The sequence below is a fragment of the Helicoverpa zea genome, chromosome 19 (assembly GCF_022581195.2).
Source record: "Helicoverpa zea isolate HzStark_Cry1AcR chromosome 19, ilHelZeax1.1, whole genome shotgun sequence".
NCBI classification, from domain to species: domain Eukaryota; kingdom Metazoa; phylum Arthropoda; class Insecta; order Lepidoptera; family Noctuidae; genus Helicoverpa; species Helicoverpa zea.
Window position 1 is genome coordinate 8,574,725 of NC_061470.1, and position 18,334 is coordinate 8,593,058.

At 37.9% G+C, this 18,334-nt stretch overlaps 2 protein-coding genes and 1 long non-coding RNA gene across 3 annotated transcripts; 2 read left to right on the top strand and 1 right to left on the bottom strand.

The window, feature by feature from the left end:
* The first annotated feature begins 1,399 nt into the window (after positions 1 to 1,399).
* LOC124639752 (lysosomal acid glucosylceramidase-like) lies at positions 1,400 to 8,280 on the top strand. Its single transcript, XM_047177219.1, has 12 exons — positions 1,400 to 1,529; positions 2,367 to 2,491; positions 2,809 to 2,860; positions 2,937 to 3,078; positions 4,010 to 4,166; positions 4,519 to 4,679; positions 5,320 to 5,449; positions 5,831 to 5,950; positions 6,255 to 6,402; positions 6,685 to 6,764; positions 7,536 to 7,816; positions 8,023 to 8,280. The coding sequence occupies exons 1-12, from the start codon at positions 1,448 to 1,450 to the stop codon at positions 8,123 to 8,125; spliced, it is 1,581 nt and encodes a 526-aa protein (XP_047033175.1). The 5' UTR covers positions 1,400 to 1,447; the 3' UTR covers positions 8,126 to 8,280.
* Positions 5,087 to 8,577, bottom strand: LOC124639754. Its single transcript, XR_006985497.1, has 2 exons — positions 8,452 to 8,577; positions 5,087 to 5,585 (listed from the first exon to the last, which is right to left on the bottom strand). It is a non-coding gene; the product is annotated as an uncharacterized LOC124639754 (long non-coding RNA).
* LOC124639753 (lysosomal acid glucosylceramidase-like) lies at positions 8,514 to 18,328 on the top strand. The gene is made up of 12 exons (XM_047177220.1): positions 8,514 to 8,772; positions 9,398 to 9,525; positions 9,817 to 9,871; positions 10,276 to 10,417; positions 10,877 to 11,033; positions 11,469 to 11,629; positions 12,221 to 12,347; positions 12,620 to 12,733; positions 15,480 to 15,627; positions 16,997 to 17,076; positions 17,348 to 17,634; positions 17,945 to 18,328. The coding sequence occupies exons 1-12, from the start codon at positions 8,700 to 8,702 to the stop codon at positions 18,048 to 18,050; spliced, it is 1,578 nt and encodes a 525-aa protein (XP_047033176.1). The 5' UTR covers positions 8,514 to 8,699; the 3' UTR covers positions 18,051 to 18,328.
* Positions 18,329 to 18,334: the final 6 nt, after the last annotated feature.

Genomic DNA, 18,334 nt, shown 5'->3' on the forward strand with positions numbered 1-18,334 from the left:
TCGTCCTTATGGAATAAAGGTAAAAAGAAGAGATAACTTCTATTTGCCACCTGTGTGTGCCGTAGGTACGCATCGCACACAGGGGCGACTCGGCCCTGCTCCATAGCTACTAGATCAAGGGATTAACGTACTTATACTAATCATAATCACTGTTTTATCAGGTATTTGTAGATATTTTGTCACATGTTTGAATATTTATAGAAGAGCTTTATAACAATAAGTAGGCATTAATTAATAATTTTACCTATTCGATATCCATAATTTTTTTTAAATCTAGGAGGTACAAAGTACTGAGGTTGTTTTGACTATTCATTTCAAAGTTTTATCATGGTCTTTAGAATTAGAATTTTATTTATTTGTTTGAAATATGGTTACAATTAGGTCTTAAAATACAAAGATGTTTCTTCATATTTTCTATTTTAAAACTTGACGAATATCCAGCCACATTTAAAAACAAAGGTTTAACACTGGGTAGTGTCGCTTGTTGTCACTTTCTTAGTCTGCTATCAAGGTTGTAACCAGGGCCACCGTGCCTGCCATTTGAATCCTGTTATGCTTTACAACGATCGCTAGTGGAGACTACAGACAAACAAACGCGGCATATAACAGTCAGCAACGACACGTCATCGAACGACGCGAAAATGCGCTGGACTTAGGCCACTGCACTACGACGACGACGTAAATATGATGATGCTTTTCCTACATTATTTACCATTCTTCAGATATCGTTTCTTTTAACTTCAAGCATTCAGCGATGCGACGTTTGAAGTGTCTCTGACTTGCAACACGACCATACATACATACAGTGCACTATTGCAACGTGACAATCTCAGATACAAGGCTTAGATAAGCTGATAACAGAGTTATTCTTATGATAGTTCATCTTAATAATGTTATGATAAACAATTTATGTATTTAGTATTAGTCTATTTGCAAATTAAAGTAAACTAATCTGATGAGTAAACTGAATATGTTAATAGCAAGCGGCTTATGATTTAACCATATTACAGCAAAAAAAAAACAAAAGGTATCTGGTTTTGCATGATTCTTATAATTAGGTATCTCACATTGTGCTACGTTCTGTGAATCGATTACTTTTTATAATGATACGCTGATCAATACTGACTTAGACTGCAAGCCGACCCCAACATGATGGGAAAAGGCTCGGAAGATGATGAATGATGACTTATCAATAACAGCAATCCAGAAGACCTGACTTTTTATTTTTTTATCACAAGAGATGAGCGCAATTGGGTGCTAAAGCTAAGAAAAAAACATTATTATAATTCTCGCGCTTATCAGTTCCATTAAGTGTCAAAATTAAACATATGTAATGGATAAGGAAATGAGATTGTTGACAACATATTATAGGTATTGTTGTCTAAGATTAGTTATCATTCAGGCGCTTTCGTTTGTGGAGGCGTCACGCGATCGACACTATTTCACGATGGATCTCCGTGCGCCCTGCTGTACAGTGATAATTATAGCAATAATAGCCGTAATATGGATAACTGCGGCAGAGAACACGGGTAAGCTACTTGTGTTCTTTTAACATACACTGGTTTGGGTATTTTAAAGCCTTTTTGATTGAACTTTGTTATAATTATTGTCATGTTCAAGAGCACGCAGCATTATTAGGAAAAAAAGACGGTACTTTAAACTGTGGCAACCTTAAGGTACATGTAGTCTTGCTTCAAAACAATAATCAAAATCAACATCAAACATAATTCATTTAGTAATAATTATTTACTTCGAGGAATTTTGTTGAGCTTATGTAATTCAATCATATGCATTATTCTAATATATTTTATGTACACTTACTATCTAAAATGAAATGCATCAAAAATCTCAAGCGGACCCAAGAAGCTGGTCAAATTTTTAACAAAAAAAAAATCCAGCCAGTTCTTTATTAAATACAAGTAATGATTAAATAATTTATTATTTGAACCACATAGCCTTTGGAACATATAGATTAAACATGACCTGTCAAGATAGGCTGCATACGAAGTTATCAAAATATTTCGGGTATAACGACCTATCACAAGAAGATTTTAGATGTGCAAAACGTTTGTTTAGGCTATCTATAACATTTTTATTATAAATCAGTCTACTATTTGCCTGAGGCAGAATGTTTTTTTTTTCCTCAATATGCTTTCCTTACCTTTACTCTCTCATTTGTATCCAATATACCAACTTAGGAAATTCATAAACTTACAAAAGTTACATTGGTTGAGACGCAGTCCCTATAACCACTAGGTCGCTACGAATTTATAATATTAGTAGAAATAAGTCAAGGTACTACTTCATAACGTTAGTATAAGCTACTACCTGTAAGTAAGATCTATTGTAGCTTTCAAATGTTTTAGACCGTCCTTGTATGGCAAGATCTACCGTCAACGGATCAGTGTGTGTGTGTACTGCGGCTTACTGCGACACTATCACTAGAACTGTGCCTCTTAGCGGCAGTTACGTTTCCTACATCTCTTCTGAGGTGAGTTCTATTCTTTTTCTTATCGAGTGAGCTGCTGGTATAACCTAGCGAGTCAGGGTTTTCTCAAAATTGAGTTCGAGTGACTACTATTCTTATCTTTTAATATCATCCACTTTCAACCTATCTGTGTTAAGGGTGATTGTCAACTATGATAAAGAAAGTCGGCAAAAGCGCTCATGCGTTTACATATAAGTACCTAAGGAAAGTACATTGGTGGATGTTTATCTCCCTTGCTAGGTTGGTATAACATAATTGTAATATTACTTTCTAATCGAACTATTGCGGAAGTTTTACTTATTATTAAATTATTTTTTCAGGCAGGATTACGATTTCATAAAACAATTGGGAAGCTCTATAAGCATGGACAAGGTAATTTGATTCGCATTTGTGGCCTTCCTTTTACAACCATTGTCGAACTCATTTCTAATTTTGATAAATATTTTAGATGTTACCTCAGAAGCTACAATAGAAATAGATGTGACGACAAAGTACCAAACTATAGAAGGTTTTGGAGGTGCTGTGACCGATGCCGCCGGGATCAACTGGCAGAACCTGACCGACCCGCGACTGAAGCGCCATTTAATACAGTAACTATGACCCGATAAATTTACTTAACAAGCTTTTCACCTGCGTCCTGTGGCGTGGGGTCTACTACGCTTACCCGGATAAAAGTGCTCTGACCGATAAATGTACTGTTACATAATATTTTTTATTTCTGTAGTTCCTTAGATTACCGCGTTCAAGCTAACAGACGAACTCTTCAGCTTTGCAATATTAGAAAGATTTCAAGTAATCATTACTGTCAACATTTTATTGGCCAGTGTGGGGTCATGAATTTTTATATGGTCACAATTCGTATGGTAGAATCAGGCAAATATATTTTTATCTATTTGAACATAGAGAGCTGTTTTTCACAATTTCTAATCAAAAGTTTCGCTTGATTTACTACTTAATAAACATAATAGAATTAATAGATTATGATTAAAAGATAACGTGCCTAGTTTTGATAATGTTGCTAAAGTCTTTGCCCTCTATAAATTCTAGATGTCACAACTAAGTTTATTTAGCTCCTGATAAGATATATTATGACAAGTAATGATTAACAGATTTTGGCATGGCTCATTTGTTTAAAAAAAATAACCAGAATTTAAGCAATCTTTACTAATATAATAAAAAGGAAACCTTCTTTGTTTGCTTATTTCCTAGAGGCTCCGAAACTGTTGGAAGCTAGCCTATCTTCCCCAGTGACGTAGGCTATATATACATAGGTATATAAATATAAAACGGCTGGACCAATTGAGGTTATATGAAACGATAAAGATGGAGATATGCTAATTTTAGTTTTATTTTTTATATAGACAAGACTACCTAGTTCAGGCAAATTACCCCTCTCAAGATATGTGTATTTATTTTGAGGAAAACGCTATTATATTTAGGTGGCTTAATTTTTTTTTGAAATCAACTACATATTCATATATTATGTACTTATATTGTTAACAATAGTAATAATGTTTTCAGATCTTACTGCAGTGAGTTAGGTCTGCAATATAACATGCTGAGGGTTCCTATCGGCGGATCCGACTTCTCAACGCGTGGGTACGCGTATAATGACTTGCCTGAACACGACGTCAACATAGCTAATTTCACTTTGGAGCATGAGGATTATGAATATAAGGTGAGATCACATCAGCCTAATATATTATACAGGCCGATAGTTGGAAAACGGTTATTTGGCAGATTATTTTGAAGGTAATCGTGAATCCCGTAATTTTTTGCCAATTTAATATGCCATTTTTTTCTGAGTTTTAAAACCTGATCAAACTATCAATAGGGTTCAAGGTTGTATATTCGGCCCTTTGTGAATAAGGATTCAGTAGGCAGTCTAAGATTGTTTAAGATACATTTAATGTAAGAAGCTATAATGAAAAAAAACATTTAATTATATTTTTATTTATATCCAATCCATAGCTGAACTTCTCCTAAAAGAAAAAATTGCTAAACTAGCTGGTATTAACGCTTTTTACCAGATTCCTATGATCGAGGCATGCATGGAAGTAGCTACTGCACCAATAGAAATAATAGCTGCGACTTGGTCTCCCCCCATTTGGATGAAGACCAATGACGAGTTCTCAGGGAACAGCCGACTGCACAAGAAATACATGCAGACTTACGCAGATTATCATTATAAGTAAGATTTTTCTTATCAGCTCCAGTTATAAGCATATACTGAGATGGAACCCTTGCTACGCTGTATTTTTTTTGTAAATGTATATTTTTTTTGTGTTCATGTATGTGTAGCAAAATAAATGGTTTAAATGGTTTTAAATGGTTTAGTTATGTAAAGTATACTTGACTTACTACGGAATATACTATTCGTGAAACAAATGATAATGCACCAAAAATCGCATAGGTGTGGCATTGCATTTATCTCTATCAAGTAACTTGATCCAATGTGCATTTGATCACTGGATGATTTCATGTTTGCAATATGTACCTACTTTGTCTGTTTGAACTCGTTAATCCCAGGTTCTATAGAACCGCTCTGAAAAAATCAAGTGCTAGGTAACCCATGATGATGAAAAAATGGTCACAAAGTAGGATCCAAGATAGATTTATTGCACGCATAAATACATTTTGACAACTGAAAACGGAGAGATTACGTACAACGGCGAGCTTAACTCAGTGTTGTGAGCTCTTAGAGCCAACCTTTGAGCTTGTATTAAAGCAAATCAGTAAAAATGGATAGCCGCAACTAAGAGAAAATGAAATATTGCTGCTAAATTGGCAAACATTTGTTACTTTTTCAACTAGTTGTATTATTTTTGCAGGTTCTTGGAAAAGTATGCGGAGGCAGGTATACCGGTGTGGGGTCTCAGCATCACGAATGAGCCTCTACACAGCAGCATCAACTACATCCCGGCGAACATAAACAGCTTGGGTTGGAATATGGATGACATGGTATACGGCATTTGTAGTTTTGACCATCATTATCATTTCCCGAGCCTTTTCCCAGCTATGTTGTGGTCGACTTCCAATCTAAACGGATGCGGCTGTGTAACCGGATGTGCTTCTTCAACACGGACTTACCCGATACCTGTAAAAAAATCATCCAAATAAAAATTGTCATCTTTTTTCTAATCACCATATCAATTTCTCTGCTCTCATCCCAATTTCTCATTTGTTCACGTCTACCAATTCCATACTTCTCTGTCTGACTTCTTATACTTTCAAGTGAAACTTTAAAATTATATTGCATGTCATAAACATAATCTTTCATATTATATATATACCTCTAAAACTATGTATTACTTAATCATCATGGTCAATGTTTTGTTTCAGAGAGACTACATCATGGAGAACTTGGGTCCCACTCTCCGGAACAACAATTCGATGTTCAAAGATGTTAAGATCATCACCGGAGATGATCTGCGCTTCACCATCATTCTCTATTGGAATATGGTCAGATATGTTACATTGATTAATTACTATGAATACCGCACTTATGCTACTGCAGTCCACTCACACTCGAAGTTCCTAATAACAAAATATTCGCGATCTGACAATCAAAAGCTGGAATGTATTTTCTCCGTTCTTGTTTTATCTTTGTGCCTGAATAGAAATAAGATTTTGAATTCTGAATCAATACCCAAATTGAGTTCTTCTATCTCCATAATCATCTCCCGAGCCCCACCTACGTTGGGGTCGGCATCCAGTCTAACCAGATATTTTATCATATTTTATCTGCATGTTTTATATATTTCAGCTAGTGCTGGTATACCCTGAGACCATGCAGTACCTGGATGGCGTTGCAGTCCACTACTATATGAACGCGTACACACCGCCCACCATCCTCTCTCAGGCCATGGAAAACTACCCCGGCAAGTTCGTCATATCTACCGAAATCAGTGCAGGTACTATATTACACCTATATTGATGTTTGAGCTAGTACCAGCTTGGCTAAATAAAGTCCACTATTTTGTTAGAAAAATGAGATAAATAAAGAACCCTCGACCGATTTGGTGCAAACTTCACAAAAACCATTTACCAAATAGTCCGAACAGAACAACAAAATCCAAACTAACTCAGGAAATACAATTCTTCCTGAGTCTAGGCTTTGTATATGAAGAAGTTGCGAGCTAAGCGTTCGACAATAAATTCAGGAAGTTTTGTCAAAGATATTTTTTTTCTTTTAGGTGCTATGCCAACGGATACCGTCAAAGTAAATTTAGGAGCTTGGGATCGGGCTGAGTTATATGCAGGAGATATCATAGAGGTCAGTTAATCTCCCAATTAATAGTATTCCCAATGCTGTCAACTTTAATGCATCATCATCCTCCTACCCTTTTACGAATTTAATTTGATTTGGCGTAGCATGTTTTCTTCTCCCATGCTTTTCTATCTGTCTTCATCCCACAAATCGTATTTATTCTAGCCATATCGACGTTCACACTATCCATTCACCGTTTCTTTGGTCGTCCCATTGCTTTATAGTCATCCACGTTCCAAAAATTTTATGTAAGACAAATAAGAAGAGTATAAGCGTCTTAAGAATTTATATAGAGCATTCAAACAAGTTATTTTAAATAATCCATGCAATAAGATGTGCTAATGAGAGTGCACACATTATCTCTGTAGCATTTACATATTACATAAGCATGTTATTTTATTTAATCACCTTATGATAATTGTGATAAACCTTTTAATCCAGTCATTTGTGCATCAATGGCTTGTGCATATTGCTTTTTGTTGACAATTCACTATCTCTACCATAACAGTGATTTAGGTCAATGCCGGTTGGTGATTTCAGACTATATAGTCCAGGTTTCCTCAAGATGTTTTCCTTCACCTTTATATCAGCCATTGGTGTCTAAGATATACTTAGAGAGTACATACTTAGAGAGACTAAAGAAAAGTTGCATTGGTACTTGCCTTACCTGGAATCGAACCCACACCCTCATACTCGGGAGGTTGGTTCTTTACCCACTATATAGGCCACCACAACTAAGGTACAATTAAGGGTAGTGCTTATATTAATATTTTTCAGAATCTCAGCAACAACGTAATAGGCTATCTCGATTGGAATATGTGCCTGAACACGGATGGTGGACCCAGTTGGATCGACTCGTCCATTGACTCGGCCATCATCGTGAACGCGACCGCGGGCGAGTTCTACAAGCAGCCCATGTTCTACGCGATGGGACATTTCTCCAAATTCGTTCCTAGAGGCTCCAGAAGAGTTAAAACCACTGTTACCAACGAGACCAGTATACAGAATATCGCTTTCCTCACCCCTAATGATACTGTCGTCGTTGTTATTTTTAATAAGTGAGTGAATTTTATGTTTTGGTTTTGCCAATGGATGATAATGACTGTTAACAGCCCACTAAGCTTGATTTTTTTTCTAAAAAACATGGTATTTATGTCTAAATTTAATATTAATTGAGGCACTTACCTACTCGTTCTTTCGCAGAGGTCGTTTTGCCATACAAGGATGGTAATATATTAAAAGTTTTTCTTATGGTGTTTTTCAGAGGTTCTGAAGAAAAAGTCAGATTGCGTTTGGGAGCGAATGAAGCCGAGTTATCGATTGAAGCCAAATCTATTACAACCGTTGAGATGCCCAACGAGCTATGATTAGTTTTAGATAGCTGATGATAAAAGAAAAATCTAATAAAAAATAAAAAAAAATATGTTGTTAATTATTTTTACACTCTGAAACTTGAAAGTATAATGCAGACATATAAAAAAAAGCTAAAATGTATTAGGTATTCAATAAAATTCAAAACCTATGCTTATGTTATCATTTCCTTCTCATTATCCTTATTTGCCAGAATTTTATTCTGTTAAGTACTTAACAGAATAAAACTGAACTGATTTAAAAATCACAGAGCCCTTAATAAGTTCTTAAAGTCAAACCACTACTGCTTATGTACCCAAATACATATTCTCGAAATTTATACCTGCATGCACTTCCATATCTGATTCACACACTCCAAAACAAGCACTTAACTTAAGTGATCCTGTCAGTAATTCGAGAGCGGCTACAGTAATCAGTTATACGCTTGAGTCACTCAGTCGACGCTCATATTGCGATCGAAACTCACATATTTTATAACAACCAGTGATTTTTGTATAAAAATAATATCATAAGGAGTTATTTTCATCGAGATGTTACTGTAGTTGTCATTTATTTGTTTGTATTTTTATAATGGTTGCGTATAAAGTTTGTGTGTTAGTGAGCATACTTTGTATGTGTTTTGCTATTGGATTTGGTTCAGTCGGTAAGTTATTATCATATTTGCTGGTTCTTAAAATGAGTTGGTTGGTTAAGCGTTTCTTACAAGGACAAATTGACTGATAAGGGTGTCATCATATAGAAATAGATAATTTGGGAACTTGAGATTTGAATCATTTGTTGGTTCAGCAAACTGCTTATGTACAACCTTCAGGTCTCTAATGGAGGGCCATAAAATACTAATGAGTTAACATTAAAAACTATGAAGTTCAGTTGTAGTAAGGAGTTATTCCCGATCAGTCAATATTTTAGTTTGATTACACATTTAAATTGCTTGACACTCAATATTAAGCTAAGGTCAAACAATAGATAAGGTGAGATCGTTAAACTTTGTTATTGTATTCAAACTGATAGCTCAGAACCACGTGGTCTTGTTTATTTTTTTGTACGACCAATTTTATAGCATCTATCGACTTTTTAGTTATTTTGTTTCAAACCAACTTTCCAGAAAGGAGGAGATTCGCTCCTCGGACGATCGTCTTTTTAAATACATTTGAATTACCTATATTCTTATGTTCATCCATGCTTGTTGCTCAGTTTGCTTGTTCAGTTACTGAGTTGGATACTCACACACAATAATTTTGAAAATCTTTTATTTCTTTTTTATTCAGACAGACCATGTGCGGCTCGTAAGATATCAGGGAAATCGGTGGTATGTGTGTGCAACGCTACTTACTGCGATACTGTCACCCGGGAACCGCTTGCTAGTTACGCATACAAAGCATACACTAGCTCACTGGTAAGATAGCCCCAGATAACTTTATCCCATTACTGAAATACTTTAAATTAAACGCAATAAGATTACAATCATAGACGATAGCTTTTACTACCTCCATATTTATGCAATCGATATGACGGACGTGCAAAAAACCTCAACTGTGCACCGGCAGGGCTTGTCAGAGGGTATAATTTCCAGTTTTAAAATCGATTTACGAACTTTCGTCGTAGGATAACGTAGTCAATCGATAAGTCCTCCTTGCGGCTATCGACTGGGAGAGTTTCTTAATTGATCTTCTTTTCTTTTTTTCAGAGCGGATTAAGGTTTAACAAAACCCAGGCTGCATTGAAACGGCTTAATAATACTGGTAGGTTATTCCATTTTTATGCTACCTGTAAAAACAAAATTGCCAAAACAAAATGTGACGTAACCCAACCCACATTGAGCAAGCGTGGGGATTAACGCTCCATCCTTCTCTGTGAGAGAAGGCCAGTGCCCAGCAGTGGGACGATAAAGGCTGATGATGCACCACATACAGAACTCACATAAAGATGTATCGGCTCCAATTCTTGCGAACTTATTTTAACTCCAAAAGACAGTATATCCATAAGACTATGAGAGTGAAGGAATAGTGAGTGCACTTGTGTCTGCGCAAATGCTTGTGCACTGTAATATGTCTTGCGCAGTTGGCTAATCCCCTTACGTACCCGATAATCGCCTAGGAGGACATCATCATCATCATCATCATAAGATTACTCTTCTCTTTCTCAGACGTAGAATGTTCTGCAACAACACTAGTGCTGCACCCAGACACGATGTATCAGACGATAGAGGGTTTCGGTGGAGCGGTCACTGACGCCGCCGCCATCAACTGGAAGAACCTCAGTGAGCCGCTGCAGAAATATCTTATTGAGTAAGCTGTTCTAATATAATAAACCGAGACCTCGCGAAGTTATCCAAAGAAGAAAAAAGGGGAATGTAGAGGGACACTTAAGCAAATAAATGTTTCTTTCTTTCTTTCTTGGGCTTACTTCGACCAACTTTGTCTTGCTATAGGTCCTTTGTCATTGGCTCCGGTTAACTTTTGCTAGTATAGTAACTTAAAAGTAAGTGAAAAAAAGTAGTGTGGAGGCTGCTAAAAGCTCAAGAGATTGTTTGTTTGTTATCTCAATAATCTTCAGTCAAAAATTTTTCAGTCTTCGACAGCCCATATAAAGAGGAAGACTATACTACTGTTTATCAGAGTGCGCGAAGTAGTTCCGACGGGATGCTGGTAGAACCGCTGTTCGAAGCTATCGGAATACTTACAGTGTAAATCCCCATGTACTAAGTAATATAAGTAAATAATAAGCTTATATCCTTGCTCCCACAGCTCATACTTCAGCGACACTGGGTTGGAGTACAACATGTTGCGCGTGCCCATCGGCGGGTCGGACTTCTCCACGCACGCGTACGCCTACAACGAACTGCCCGCTGATGATGCACTACTCACTAACTACACGCTCACTATTGAAGATTTAAATTATAAGGTGAAGATTCTTGGTCTACTTACTTGCTACTCGATTGGTATAATAGAAAAGCATAATTGAGTATTCCCGTGTATTCGTTTCAGATCTTTAGTTAGTTAGCTGCACCTTCATGATTCAAAAATTAGACAGTTGCACGTACTTATACCCTATCCACCGATTTTATGAGTAATCTTATGCTGCCTCTTTTATCATTCCTAGTTTAACTGGACGTGTTTTTCTTTTTTTTATTCTTTTCTGTATTGTTCTATTAGATTATACCTAATCTAAGTAGTTCTTATTTCTTTATATCCTAGTACAGTTTTAGTATTTTCACCATCAGGACAGTCGCTTATCAGTCATTCAAATAATGTATTCCTTGGAGATCATAATAACGAGTACATCGTTCAGTCCTCTTTCTTCGTTTGCATAACTAATCAATTAACAATGCCGTTTCAGATACCAATGATAAAGGCGGGTATGCAAGCGTCAAGCTCTCCTATCCACGTGATTGCGACGACCTGGTCTCCACCTCCTTGGATGAAGAGCAACAACGCGTACACCGGACACAGCCAGCTCAAGCCGCAGTATTACCAGACATATGCTGATTATCATTACAAGTAAGATTTCTTTTAGTGGAAGGTATAGTTCGTGAATTTGATGGTGATCCGTTACTAAATTGAGAGCCCCAGATACCTAATCTACATATTAAAGTTAAAACAAAAACGCTTATTCATAAAGAACGTTTAAGCTTGGTTACTTCGCAGTTGAGTTAGTATGACCCATTTAGATCTGGTTAGTTAACATGCTCAGTGCAAAAATCTCCCATCATTTCTCATCGCTTTGCTTAATTTAATAGGAGCAAGAAGGTCCATCATGTAAACCATTTTGTTATTATTGTGAGGCTGTTAAATCAAAATCTTGTTTTTCGTAAGGCTAAGTAGATTCGTTTCTCTGCAGAAATACATACATCTGCATGTTATGTTAATGAATACGATTCGAACTTTGTCTTATGTTACTGGCCAACGACTTTCACTCGGTCCGTGAAGTTCATTAGCCTCGGCAGGACCAACAATTATTATCACTAAGAGTCAGTCGGTTTTTTTTTCAACGAAATACGAGATGATATCAGAAAAGATTTTGCTTGAAAAGCAGTCTAAAAGAACAATGTAGCATACATATATACCATTATATTTATTTGCATTTTACAGGTTCCTTCAAAAATATTTAGAGAATAGTATCTCAATATGGGGCATCACGACCACTAACGAGCCTACCAATGGTCTGGTCGGCATCCTGAACTATATCAACGATCTAGGATGGACTGCTGAAAGCATGGTAAGACATTATTTTTGTTTGAAAAATCTCAAATTGACAATCTTATGGCCAGGATTTCTGAAAACTCCAAATGAAATAGAGTTAAATAGGGAATAATTTATGTGGTTAAAAATAAGTATACACAAGAGTATTTTTTTCTGGATTCTTAATTTCTGAGCCGACATGAAAGCAAATGAATAAAAAGCTATGTATTACGTCAGCATGTACAGAATACATGCTGACGTAATACATTCATTACATCATTTATTTATTCCTAAAATCTAAAATTTCAGGGTAATTGGATCGTGAACAACCTGGGCCCGACTATACGTAATTCGACTTTCAAGGATGTTAAAATATTAACCGGAGACGACCAGAGACTTACGCTTCCCTATTGGATCAATGTGGTGAGATTTTGAATAATTCAATTGAAATGATAACGATTTTCCGCATTAAGCATATCGTCTATTTGGGTGCTACAGTTCTATGTAATAGGTTGCCTAAGTAACTCGAGGAGGTCAGATAAGCTGCATACGGTGAGACTGGAAGCTGACCCCAACATACATAGATGGGAAATGCGAGGCAGATGATGATGGGTGCTAACTGTCATACCCAGATGCACTTACATATTAAACTCGTACCAACTTCACTTTGAATGATAATATAAATCTATTATTTTCATCTCCAATATAATTTACTTTCGTCTTCCATTCCAAATTTTTTTTTTCTTTTTTTAACGACGTCAAAAATCATCAAATGACCCCTCCCGCTGTGGGTTAGCAGCGGAGAGGGAGTGTCAGACTCTTACTGACTAAAAACCGTCGTGTTCCGTCATAGGCCTTTTGTGTACCAGGGCCGCGGTATCTCTTTCGAACAACCCGCCCATATAACCATTTTTGCGAACTTAACGTAACCGTTTCGACACTTAGCGTCGACACTGATCTATCTCGAAACATAATCTCGTCGACGTTCCGTGTTAGCGCCGTCGCTGCATCTAAAAATGGGGAAGATCTCGACACAATAAACAAGTAACATTTGGTTTCTAATTTACGTCGCCGTGTCGTAACATTGTTACCATGTTTTAACCAGAGTTAGCACTAATCATTCAATCATTCATTCGTTCGATCAATTTCGTTGGCTCGTGCGTGAGTGACACGACGAATACAAAATACAAGAAATCCCATAATGATGGTTTACTTACCTTGAGTTGATGAACTCAAGGTAAGTTAACAAAGTTTTAGTTTTTATTAATTAATATGGTTTATAATGCTCAAATCTTATTGGGAAAAAAAGTTTACTGTGTAATTTCTTTGAATATGTTGATATTTCCAACGCGCCACCGTAATATCATGTTTTCATAATTCTGGCGAAAGAAAAACTTTTGTTAAATAAAATAAAAATATAAAATTATGCACATCGAGTGCTTAAAAGCTTCCATTTAAATACAATATCAAATATTTTAATCCTAATACAAATTATTTTAGCAAGATTTACTCATAAAATTGATAAATAATGAACTATGAAAAAACATTTTTGATGTTTGTTATGAAAAATATGCTCGTCGCAACTAGTCACAAAGTTACGATAATGTGTCGACACGTGTCGACATGTTACGGTAAATTGTTACAAAATTACTAGATTTTTAAGATGGTTTCTCTTAATATTTGGTTACAGTGTTTCCCAAAGTTTTTATCAAGTCAAGATGCCTTTTTTCATTGTTCTAACCAAAGGAGGCTCATCAGAATTAATATCGCTTGTGCCGAGTACTTGAGTTAAAGACGAAGACGTCTTGTTTTGGCCGAGAAAACGAAAAAACAGCGATTTGGAGCTCGAAAGTTGAAACTTTGGCACTAGGGACTATACCACTAAGCTCCTCCACTAAATTCCGTACTGTTTTCCTGTAAATGGCCTAGAAAAGAATAAGTTTTAAGTTCAATAAAATGGGTATCCGTCAATGTGCCCTACCAACAATGCACATCATGAAAAAAATATTAGGTATTATAATAAAAAAAAAAAAACTTGTGTACGAGTACAATTAGGTACTTGAGATATTTTGGGACGTACTTATTTCTTTTACTCTTCTGTAAAAAGTTGAAGTCCATCGGAATTTACGTAAGGTTTTTGGTTGTTTACTCATTTTAAATTTCATTAAATGGTTGATAATGGCAGAAAACATAGACAGTTTGAGAATAACTGGCTCTCGTCATGTTTTTATATATGCAAGTTATTGTTAAAGTGTTCTGGAACATCGACTACACATGTTACTACCCAGTTACAACACAATTGTGTCAACATTGCACACTGGTTACAAACCAAACGCAAAGTTTCTAAAATGTGTGGTTACAAATTAAGCTGTAAAGTATCGACACAGCGACCACACAAAGTTACTGAATCTAGTTTCCGTCACATTTTTACTGAACCGTTACAACTCACAAAAGCTAATCCCTACACAGTCACGTTGTGTCGTATCAGTTACGAAACTGTTGCGACTTGTTACATCTTTATCATATCTGCGACCAAAAATGGCTGTATGGGCGCAGCCCCGGCAGGCCTTGGCCCTACTGGGCCCCGCTGGGGTTGCTGACATCTCTTTGAGGAGCGCGTGGAACAACGCGCGCCGTCGACACGGGTCTGTCGTCTAAGCAGACAGAGGGACGATGAGCCACCCGAACTCACCGCCCACAGACCCACGCCTACGGTGGCCGGGAGTCATCTCGCGACACCCGGCGCCCATGGTGTCTACCTGGTCCAGCGCGGCGGCCGGGATGAGAGGTGCAAACTCTCTGGCGTTCCGCCTCCTCCTTCTCGAGCATGACCGCTTCGCAGAAGGAGACGACGGCATCCCATTCCCTCTCGCCCCGGACCATGGCCTGAACCATGGCCGGACGCGAGAGGTCGCCGCCGCCCAAAGCCTCGACGAGGACCCGGCGGTGCCCCTCCCATGCGGGGCACACCTGGACTGTGTGGTCCACGTGGCGGTGCAGGTACCTCCCGAAACAACCGTGTCCGGTGAGGACCTGCGTCATGCGGTACGTGAGGGCGCCGTGACTCCTCCCGAGCCACTCCTCAAAGAGGGGACTTACCGCCACGATGGTGGCGTGCCCTTCTTCCATTCCACCTCATACATACTATAAGTTCGTCTGTATCTTTCAGATGATAACGGAGCATCCAAAAGTGCTGGACTACATCGACGGCATAGCGGTGCACTACTACACCGACTTCATAACTCCTTCTGCTGTACTCTCCGAGATCACCAGGACTTATCCTGACAAGTTCATCATTGCTACTGAGGCTTGTGAAGGTAAGGTCTGATTCACGTAAATGAAGTCGTTCTGTTACGGAAGTTTACATGCTACTAGTTGTTCCCCTGGTCCATAAAATCCGAAATCTTTTAATTATATGACCCTTTTCATCCGAGTCCTGAGGATTTTTTGAACCGCACCATCCTTTCTTAGGCTTAAAACTGTACATATAAATGTGAAAGCCAGGTAAATAGACAGAGTAATTTTCATATTTTTAGCATTATTTATTTATGTAAGTATAGTATTTTTATGGGCCTTAGATGCCTGATTTAAATAAATAAAATTGTGAGGATGAAACCTCAAAAAACTAAGTAGGTATTTAGGTATGCCTTATATGTGACAACGATGAAAAACTATGACTATGCATGACTAAGCTTATCTTCTATGGTTGAGCACGGAAGAAGGCATTTTACAAATCAGGATAGTCTATTTTCATTGTCATGTCTAGTTTTCAATATGATGATGATGATGATGTCCTCCTAGCCGATTATCGGCTACGGCGGCTGTTCTCATGTAAGGAGATTAGCCAACTACGCAGGACATATTATAGTGCACGAGCATTTGCGCAGACACAGGTGCACTCACTATTCCTTAACTCTCATAGCCCGATGGGACGGTAATCCGACACGACCGGAGAGAGATCAGGCGCAGGACCGACATTTACGTGCTCTCCGATGCACGGGTGTATCAATCACCAGCTTCCAGGCTCCGGGCTGCTTTGTGAAAGTCTTCTAAAACCCACAAGGCGATTTCGGCCCGACTCGGGAATCGAACCCGAGACCTCGTGCTTAGCAGCCGCACTTGCGACAGCTTGACCAACGAGGCAGACAAGTTTTCAATATAACTCCACACCGATTCCTATCTCAATTGATGCAGACGTTTACCTAAGATAAAAATAGCATAGAACAATCGGGCAACCAGCAATCAAAAGTAATATGTTTTAATTTTCATATTGGCAATTGTTATTGTTATTTTTTACGTTGTTCACTGCCTCGTTGGTCTAGGGGTCTCAAGCGCGGCTGCTGTGCCAGAGGTCTCGGGTTCGATTCCCGGGTCGGGCCGAAATCGCTTTGTGGGTTTTCTTAAACTTTCACAAAGCAGCCCGTAGTCTGGAAGTTGGTGATTGATTCACCCGTGCATCGGAGAGCACGTAAATGTCGGTCCTGCGCCTGATCTCTCTCCGGTCGTGTCGGATTGCCGTCCCATCGGGTTATGAGAGTAAAGGAATAGGGAGTGCACCTGTGTCTGCGCAAATGCTCGTGCACTATAATATGTCCTGCGCAGCTGGCTGATCTCCTTAGATGAGAACAGCCGCCGTGGCCGAAATCGGCCGTGGACGCCATTTTTTTTTTCATTTTTACGTTGTAGGCACGATGCCGTTCGAGAAGCATCATGTCGACATCGGATCCTGGATCAGAGCTAAGAAGTACATCATTGACATTATAGACGTATGTATAAATCTTACTGCTTGCTGTCACTCCAGTGGAACCTATCACATATATGACCCTTCTTAAGATTTTCGAAATTCAGCATGCATTGTGATAGAGGTGTAGTCTACCTATATTTTTTTGAGAGTTTGGGCCATTGGTTGATAGCACATGAAAAATAGTGTACTATTTAAAAGGCTTGCCACTATACAAAATCGCTTTTCTCTTTGTCGTTCTTCAATCAATTCGTAAAGAATTTCAGAGTATTTCATTTTCAAAATTTCTAATACAGGACATGAACCACAACGTAGTTGGCTGGATTGACTGGAACTTGTGCCTCAACGTGCAAGGAGGTCCGAACTACATAAAGAACTTCGCAGACTCCCCGATCATCGTGTTCCCTGAAAAGAACGCGTTCGTCAAACAGCCCATGTTCTACGCTATGGGACATTTTTCTAAGTTCGTACCGCGAGGGTCACGTAGGATCGGGGTCACCCGCAAGTGTGGGTGGGGCCCGTCCTTGTGGAGCGTCGCCTTTATGACCCCTAGGCAGAATGTGGTCGTCGTCTTGTATAATGAGTGAGTATAGCATGTTTAGATGAGAGTTTAGACTAATTAGGCTTATAAAATAATAGTGACGAAACAGATTAACAGTTCAAGAATATACTGGCTGCATTAGCATAAGAGGACGTATATATAGATATTATGCTGAGAATTTTATATTTTTTATATAATAAATTATGCAAGGTTCACACTTTTCCGCTATGTGCTGATTTAAACAACAATAAGACAATTATAGAATGTGGCCATGACCTAGACGCACGATCAGCAAGGTAATTTACTAACATATTTGTTCATATATTTTTAAAGCATAATATTTTTTTTTCAGCCACAACAAATCAGTGAAGGTTAATCTCCAGATAAACGGCAATGAAGCTACTTTGGTAATGGTACCCAACTCGGTGACCACTGTGGACTTACCACCATACCTGTAAATAGGTAATTTTCAACTGATTAGGTATAATATATGGCTATATTTTTTGGAAAAGTTTTATGAAAATGTAGGGCTTCTAAAAAACTATCCGAAACTATTAACCTACAAGGGGTTACGACATAAACTACATTGTGATTCGCAGAGGTAGGCACTTATTGACAATCAGTGATTTAAGAAAATGTTGATGGTGCATTTATATTAATGTTAATTAATAGATTGTAAGAACGTTTTTGACACATTTGTTTACATTTTTTTTTCAAATAAATGAAAAACACTTTATGAGTT

Excerpts from the sequence above, each read along its gene's own strand:
- LOC124639752 (XM_047177219.1), top strand. The coding sequence starts at position 1,448 with ATGGATCTCCGTGCGCCCTGCTGTACAGTGATAATTATAGCAATAATA. Across the intron at positions 5,951-6,254 it reads TCATTCTCTATTGGAATATG|CTAGTGCTGGTATACCCTGA; the intron begins GTCAGATATGTT and ends TATATATTTCAG. Across the intron at positions 6,403-6,684 it reads ATCTACCGAAATCAGTGCAG|GTGCTATGCCAACGGATACC; the intron begins GTACTATATTAC and ends TTTTTCTTTTAG.
- LOC124639753 (XM_047177220.1), top strand. The coding sequence starts at position 8,700 with ATGGTTGCGTATAAAGTTTGTGTGTTAGTGAGCATACTTTGTATGTGT. Across the intron at positions 10,418-10,876 it reads CTGCAGAAATATCTTATTGA|CTCATACTTCAGCGACACTG; the intron begins GTAAGCTGTTCT and ends TTGCTCCCACAG. Across the intron at positions 17,077-17,347 it reads ACATCATTGACATTATAGAC|GACATGAACCACAACGTAGT; the intron begins GTATGTATAAAT and ends TTTCTAATACAG.